General features: G+C 60.4%; 2 protein-coding genes across 4 annotated transcripts in view; one reads left to right on the forward strand and one right to left on the reverse strand.

Moving 5' to 3' along the window:
• Nucleotides 1-4,432, reverse strand: part of KIFC2 (kinesin family member C2) — a 7,534-nt gene extending 3,102 nt beyond the window's left edge. Inside the window, exons 1-13 of one of the 3 annotated variants that reach the window (XM_023508348.1) lie at nucleotides 4,297-4,432; nucleotides 4,133-4,190; nucleotides 3,822-3,903; nucleotides 3,539-3,690; nucleotides 3,287-3,425; nucleotides 3,021-3,133; nucleotides 2,874-2,939; nucleotides 2,663-2,791; nucleotides 2,236-2,313; nucleotides 2,014-2,128; nucleotides 1,825-1,934; nucleotides 1,297-1,405; nucleotides 1,039-1,196 (exon numbers count right to left, since the gene is read on the reverse strand). In XM_023508348.1, the coding sequence (XP_023364116.1) occupies nucleotides 1,039-1,196; nucleotides 1,297-1,405; nucleotides 1,825-1,934; nucleotides 2,014-2,128; nucleotides 2,236-2,313; nucleotides 2,663-2,791; nucleotides 2,874-2,939; nucleotides 3,021-3,133; nucleotides 3,287-3,425; nucleotides 3,539-3,690; nucleotides 3,822-3,903; nucleotides 4,133-4,190; nucleotides 4,297-4,322 (1,335 nt within the window). In that variant the 5' untranslated portion in view covers nucleotides 4,323-4,432. Of the gene's footprint in view, nucleotides 1-1,038; nucleotides 1,197-1,296; nucleotides 1,406-1,824; nucleotides 1,935-2,013; nucleotides 2,129-2,235; nucleotides 2,314-2,662; nucleotides 2,792-2,873; nucleotides 2,940-3,020; nucleotides 3,134-3,286; nucleotides 3,426-3,538; nucleotides 3,691-3,821; nucleotides 3,904-4,132 lie in introns of all 3 variants that reach the window. The other 2 variants (XM_012813121.2, XM_003802319.3) reach the window with 2 other exon arrangements.
• A 303-nt stretch (nucleotides 4,433-4,735) lies between these two features.
• The window catches only part of CYHR1 (cysteine and histidine rich 1), a 15,537-nt gene continuing 12,989 nt past the window's right edge, over nucleotides 4,736-7,283 (forward strand). Inside the window, exons 1-2 of the mRNA XM_003802337.3 lie at nucleotides 4,736-5,313; nucleotides 5,495-5,647. Of these exons, the coding sequence (XP_003802385.1) occupies nucleotides 5,221-5,313; nucleotides 5,495-5,647 (246 nt within the window). The 5' untranslated portion in view covers nucleotides 4,736-5,220. The remainder of the gene's footprint in view (nucleotides 5,314-5,494; nucleotides 5,648-7,283) is intronic.

The raw sequence follows: 7,283 nt of genomic DNA on the forward strand, positions 1-7,283 counted from the left end.
AAAAAAAAAAAAAAAAAAAGATTCCATGACTGGATGGAGGCAGTGAGGGTGACATTCAGTGTGAGTGGACTGTGATACCACTGCAGAAATGAGGAACACTTGCGAGGGGCCCAGTGACAGATGCCTTTGGTTCAGACACACTGAATTGGAGAGCCCTGTCTAAGAGGGCTGCCCAGAGGACAGTGGACCATGAGGGCCCTGTATAAGACTGTTTATGGTAGGGTCTGAGGCCATGGGGAGGTCCCTGGCCACTTACCAGGCAGACATCACCCCTGTGAGACTGGCCGGCAGCCTGTCCATGGCCACTCTGTCCCTTACCTACCCCCGCCCCCAGTCTGAGCCTCCATGTCCTCAGCTATAGGAGCCCTAGCAGCAAAGTTTGTGTACAGATGAAGATGATGCATGTGAAGCAAGTTGGGGGTGGGCTGCGGCTGGAACTCCTACTTTTCCACTGGTGTCTGGCAGGAAAAGAGGGCACTGGGGAGAAAAGTTTGACCTGGGCAGGGCAGCAAGAGAGACCCAAAGCTGAAAGGTCACCTCCTCTCACCCTACAACCTGCCTTGGGGGACACAAAGCAAGGAGGGGTACCTGCATTCATAGCTGGGCATACCCTGGACCCTGAGGAAGAAAATGGGCAGCTGGTAATGGCTGGGAGGAGGGGATACCAAGCCATTGCCTGTGGGGTCAGGGCTGCAGTACCCAAGCTACACCCTATTGCCAGTTGTATATGAGTAGTAATTGTCACTGGGAACAGGTTCACATCCCTTAACTTCCTGATAAAAAATTATTTTTGAAAATGTTAACCTTCCTGTCTAAATCGGGTCTGTTTCCTTGGACCTGCAGAGCTTAGTGGGGGGGACTAGAAAGAAAAGAAGGCACCCAACTGGGCTGTCAGTCCTGCCTTCCCTTCCAAGCTAGAGCCTAGCCACACTCCCTATCCAAGTGGGCAGAGAGACAGGAAAGGGGAAACTGAAGCCTCTTCTGTTCTTCAAGGTACTCTAAGAAAGGGTCAGGACAGATACAAAGGTAGGCTGTCACCTCCTCCTGGCTGGTATCTGGAGGGAAGACCCAGTCCAGGCGGAAGCGACGATGGTGCCCTCGATAGCAGGTGGTGACGGTGCCCCCTGGGCCAGGCTCCATGCTTACCAAGCTGGAGGGTGTCCCTGGCCTCAGCCGACATAGCACACGGATATTTCCTGCAGTGGAGATGAGTTGGTGGAATATCTCCAGGTGCTGAACTAGGGATGCTCCACCTCCTCCAGCCTATCCCCAGCCCTCCTTCCCCGTCAGCCATACCCTTGAGCTCTGGCAGCCGCCCAGGGCATCCAGGTGGGGGGCCCTGCTGTCCTGTAGGGAGCCGAGTACCAGACTCTCCTGCTGACAGTGACCCCAGGGCCCAGGATACCTGAGAGAACAGGGATGTAAGGAAGGAAGCAGAAAGAGGCAATACCAATGGCCTGTGGTACTGAAAGCATCTTGTGGCCACCCAGCTGTGGTGATCTACAACTTTTAGTGGCCTTGGGCTCCTAAAGGGATCATTCAGTGGACCCAGGGATCACAGGCAATGACATTACATCATGTCTCTTCTCTGTGCTTCCTGGCAACCCTTTGAGGGATTTCCTGCCAACCAAGTTTCCATGGGACAGAAATGAGGCCCAAAAGTAAGGTCACAAAGAAACTATTCTGGTTCTGTTGCCTACAATTGGTTTATTAGTATAATCAACTCTCCTGGCCCGGGAAGAGTAAAATGGCAGGAGTCTCCATTGGAACAGTGGTAAGTCAGCTGCCCAGAGAGGAGGGGATAGGTACAGAGGAGTTTCTGACCTGGCCCTGGGCCTCATTCAGCGAACCCTGACAGCTCTGGGTAAAGGTGTTGACCAGCCCTCGGAGGTCTCCACATCCCTGACGAAGGCCAGCCATCCGTGCCCGAAGTCCTGGAGAAGGAAATCTGTTGGAGGGAAAGCCCAGACTTCAGGGCCTTCTGAGAGCCCCAGCCCCAGCCCCAGCCCTTACCTGCCAGCTGCCCGTGCATCTGCTGCAGCTCCCGTCTGCAATTCTGCTCTGTCTCCTGCTGGAGCTGCTGGAGGGCCCCTTGAAGGCCCCGCAGCTGCACCTCCTGCACTCCCAGCTGCCCCGCCCAACCCCACCTCTGTCACTGAGGACACAGGCACTTACCAGACCCTGCCTCAGCTCCCCCAGTGCCGCAGCCCTCCTCGCCCTGGGCCCCATGCCCACCTGGACTCGGAGAGCTTCTGTGGTGTCTTGGGCCTCCTGAAGCTGACCCTGGAGCTCCACCAGTGCCTCTGCCTCCTCCTGCAGGAGAACAGGAGTCAGGTAGGCTATAGAACCAGCAAGGGCCTCAGGGAGGGGTGTTCTGTGGTATCACTTCACAGATAGGAACAAAGAGAGGAGGGTAGAGCTGGCATAGAAGGGTACCTTCCAACTCCATTCAGGGCCCCCTTTGCTCTCTTGGGGTCAGGTGAGAGTGGGGGTTGCTGCCCTACACAGCCCATCCCGGGGCCACAGAGGCACATCAGGTGCTGCCCTACATAGCCCATCTCAGCCACAGAGGCCCCAGCAGAGCCTGCTGCTTCAGCACCAAGTTTGAGGTTTGACCCTGCTGCGGATGCCCAACACACATAAACCTGGGGCTGCAAGGTACCTGTGGGGCCCTGGGTGGGGAACCAGGGCCCCAGTGTAGCAGGAGGTCCCGTGTGAGGTTCAGGCTCTGCTTTAGGGCCTCGTTCTCTAAAGTGAGATGCTGGACCCTTTTCTCTGAGTCTGTTGCCCCCTGGCGCAAAGAGAAACCGCCAGGCTCGCTGCCAAGCTCCGTCCCTCCCATTGCCTCCCTGCCCTCAGCCCTGCAGCCTCACCGCTCCCAGGCGTAGTCGGCCCAGCTCTTCCTCCTGCCGCTCCAGCTGTTGCTTCAGCTCCTCCAGCTACCAGAGAAGTGAGGCACACAGGAAGGGCTTCTGCCCCGTGCCATGGCCCCAGTCCCTGCTGGCTCTGGGGCTGCTTACCTGTCCAAGGACCAGCTGCTCCAGACGCTGCCACGCTCTCTGGTCTTCATCTTCCCGTGCCTCTCCCAGAACTGCCAAGAGGTGGGAAGGGCTTTCTTCTCCGGATGGGGATCCTGGAATGGGGTGCATCCTATTAGGACTGAGGTCATTGATCTGGATCCTCTAAGCAGGGCTGGGCTTAGGACCCCTGCCTCCAGACCACCCAAGTTCTGACGGGTTTCACTCCCCCCACACACTTCTTTTCCAACATACTGGCCCTTACGCACCATCTGGAGTGGGGTGGTGCACCTGAGAGGTTGGCTGCTCCCCCTGGAGCAGGGCCTGCCTCCCCCTAGAGCTCCGAACCCATGCCAGAAGAGCCAGGAGCTGACTGGTCACTGTCAACAGCGGGGGGACCTCACCGGGCTGTAGAAGAATTGAGCATCAGAACAGTGACCACGCGGAGAGCAGGGCTGCAAGGACCAAAAAGACTGGGGATAGGGGCCTGCGGCTGGAGGTGGGCCCTTCGCCCAGCTCACCTGGCCCAGGTCGGGAGCACTCCCGCGGCTCTCTTCCGCCCCCAGCTGGGCAGAGAGGAACTCAGCGAGTCGCAGGAGAGCCTCTTCCAGGGACACCTCGGCCGGGCGGCCCTCGGCTCCCTCTTCTTGCCCATGCTCTGACTCCGAGCAGCCTGCAAGCCAGGTAGTGGGAGCGGGAGGCATTTCGGATCACGTGGCGGAGGCTGGACTTCCTCTCCCTCCATCTCCGAGAACGCAGGGCTCCCTCACATGCCCCCGCGCATGGCTCCCGGCCCACACCTACCCGCCAGGCTGGTCAGCTCGGTCCACAGTTCTGGCGTGGGCTGGTCTGGGCGACGGCGACCTCTAAACTTACAGCGGGCTCTCTAGAGAGGAAGCAGGGGCCGCACCTGAGGAGGGGCAGGCAGCCTGTGGGGCTCCTTCCCTCCGGAAACTGGGCCAGAGGTGTTGGGGCCGAGCTCTACGCTTCCAACACCTGGACCAAGACGGGGCGGCCCGTTCCCCAGCGTCAGCCCTGAGGACATGTGCCGCTACCGCCGATCTGAGGGTGGAGTGGGGACTGGTCGGCCGGCAGTGCAGGCCCACCCGACTCACCTGGGCGGGATCCCCAGGGTCGGCGGCCGCCGCTGCTCTGCCATCCCTGCGGAAGAGGCTGTAGAAGATGTAGATGAGCAGCGAGTAGAAGGCGTACATGGGAGCGCGGGGCGGCAGAGGGCCCGCTTCGCGCCGCCCCGCGTCCCCGCGCCCCGACTCCGCACCCGCCCGCCGCAGTGCCGGTGCGCATGCTCGCGGCGGCCGCCCCCACGGCCCGGCTCCCACGGGCGGAGGGCGCAAGCCGGGGGACGGGCACGGGGACCGAGGTGGCAAAAGCAGGTGTCCCCGCTCGGGCGCCCCAGTGGCCCCGCCCCTTTCCGCGGCCCCGCCCCCACTCCGACGTCGCGGAGATCCAGGGCTGGTGGAGTGGCCCACTCCAGTACACTTCTTCACCAAGCCCCTCCCGCTCGCCGCGCAGCCCCAGGCTCTTCGGGTGCAATTGCCCCGCCCAGGACCCTACTGTTTACGGGTCTTTCCGAGCCAATGTCCACACCCAAACGGAGCGCCGTCTCTACGTCCTCCGCCCCTCCCTGTCGACCCCACCTCCTCCACCGGCCTCCTGTCGGCCCCGCCCCGGCCGCTCTAGCCGCCGCTTTTCTCGCTGGTGGCGGTTCTGGGCTGCTCTCGCGCTGGCCAACCGGGGTCGGCGGCGGTGGGCAGGTTCGGCCTCCGGCTGACTGCTGCAATGCAGCCGTGAGCCTGGGAACTGCGCATTCGAGGCCTACGCCGTCGCTTCCCAAGGCGGGATACCCAGGACGGCGCCTCCCCGACCGACGAGACCAGGCCGGGACCCGCCACTCCGCGTCCACCAAGCCCGGAGCCCTCGCCTACCCAGCCTAGACCCTATCCATGCCTCTTTCCTCCCTTTACGGTTTTAATTAGGTTCTTCTTCACGCAGTATGCCCAGGAGCCTCAGGGGGCCGGAAAGTTTAGGACTGCACCTACCTAACGTCTAGTAATGAGGCCTTGGAACCTGAGAGTCCCGGAAAACTGCCCTTAGGGCTCCGCGCCGCTGGCTTCTTAGCTTTCTTTCTCTGAAAAGTTGAAAATCTTCCTGTCTCCTCAAATTTACTACTGCTCGAGGAGTCATGGCCCCCAAGCTAGGGGGCGAATGGAGCACGGCCCTATCCCACCTGGTGTTGGGAGTGGTGTCTCTGCACGCAGCAGTGAGCACTGCCCAGGTGAGTACGCTGGGGCCAGGCAGGGACATATCCCTACTCCTCCCAAACCCCAAGGACTTAGTTTCCTTGTTCAGGGAGAGGGTGATGGGAGGTGAGTCTGGGAAGCAGTTTCCATTAAAGCCCAAAACCCTTTCTTATTGTAAAGGGCTGGCCCCTGGCCTCTTTTTCCCTGTGTTGACAGGCAAGTCGAGGGGCTGCCGCTGGCTTCCTGCTCCAGGTCCTGGCTGCTACCACCATGCTGGCCCCAGGCCTGGGCACACATGAAGACTGTCTCGCTGGAGCGTGGGTGGCCACAGTCATCGGCATGCCCCTTCTGGCCTTTGATTTCCACTGGGTGAATGGGGACCGATCCTCTGCCAACCTGCTCCTGGGAGGAGGCATGGTGCTAGCTGTGGCTGGTGACCACCTTGGCCCTGAGGGCCGCTCTGTGGCTGGTCAAGCAATGCTGTTGGTGGTTGCAGTGACCATCCTCATTGTGGCTGTTTTCACAGCCAACACTTATGGGATGTGGGGGGGTGTGATGCTGGGTGCAGCAGGTCTCCTGAGCCGGCTGGAGGAGGACAGACTACTGCTGTTGCGGAAAGAGGATGTCTGTCGCTGCACTCTGGCTGCAGGCTGCTGGGCCTACTGCCAGGCCCTGTACACACAGCGCCTACAGTGGGAGTGATGGTGGACACAGCAAAGCAGGGCTTCTGCCAACAACTTTCTCTCCCTGCTCCTGGGGATAGACTCTCCCTTTTCCCATAGTGGGCTTGCTGCCGGTTGACTGGTCGGATCAGAATCTGGGTGCTGTCCCTCCTCTGGCTATAGGGACTTACTTAGACCAGAATGAAGGGGATGGGGTCCTAGGCACATTTTGGTGCCTGATTTTGGGCTGGGCATGGTTGTGTTTCCAGAGAGAGACCTAGTCTCCAATAAATCTTAGAAATTTTGCAGGAATATGGAATCTGCCCATTCTTCAGAGGGGTTGGAGGATCCTCCAGTAAGGACCCCAAGGCCAGCAACTGGTTTCACTGGGCAGAGGAAGGGTATGTGCCAGAAGTAGCACCTCCCCTTGGCCTCCTTCTGGCACCTTTGTTAGGAGGGCCCCTCGGCTTAGAAGACATGGTCCTGGACCCTCATTCCCTTAAAACATGGTATAGTTACAAATACCCTTGCCCGACCTGGAAGGTGGCCCTCTAGGGTAGTGCCCTTCACAGACTGCCGACTGGGCTAGAGGCAGGAGAGTGCTGTACCACAGCAGTTCCAGAGCACATATTCTTTCCCAGGGCTGCCTCAACCTCTGCCTGTTCCCTAAAAACCCTCACTTTTTTCCATGGACTGTCAGCCTCCAACTCCAGGGTTAGGAAACGAGGTTTAGCAGAGAAGTGGGTTAGATTCTGGTAGGTCCAGAGTTCCTCCTCTCCAGGAAGTCCGCTTGCAGCCCGCGGTCCCACACAAGACCGGAGTTTTTCCATTCATATCCTTCCCCCTCTGCCTAGCCAGGGCAGAGCCCCGCGCATAAGAACCAGAATCTTGAGGAAGGAGGAAGCATGCACACCCCAGCCTAGGGGCTCGGAGAGTGTCTCTCCCCCCAGATTGACGGGTAGGGTGTGAGTGCTGCCCTGGTGTCCACCCTAGCGAAGGCTCCCTATTCCCAGGTGCGCAACCCGCTGGGCTCGCGCTGGGTCCCGCCCCATTTCTGCAGGGGGCGGGCTCGGCGCGCCTATTGGCTCTACTTGGCGCGCCGTCTGGGCCTAATTGGCGCTCCCATTGGCTCCTGCCGAGTTCACGTGACGTTGAGGGAGAGGGGGCGGTGGCGGCCGCCGCGGCAGGAGGAAGCACATAGCGAAAACAAAGATGGCGGCCGCGTCGGGGTCGGCGGCAGAGGCGGCTGCGGGGCTACGCACGGGCCAGGGCCTCTGAAGCGGCGGCGCAGAGACCCGGGCTGCGGGATCGCGGCGGCGAGAGGGCGGCGGGAACGCGCGGCG

Source organism: Otolemur garnettii, unplaced genomic scaffold (assembly GCF_000181295.1).
Source record: "Otolemur garnettii isolate 467f Iridium unplaced genomic scaffold, OtoGar3 scaffold00245, whole genome shotgun sequence".
Classification (NCBI taxonomy): domain Eukaryota; kingdom Metazoa; phylum Chordata; class Mammalia; order Primates; family Galagidae; genus Otolemur; species Otolemur garnettii.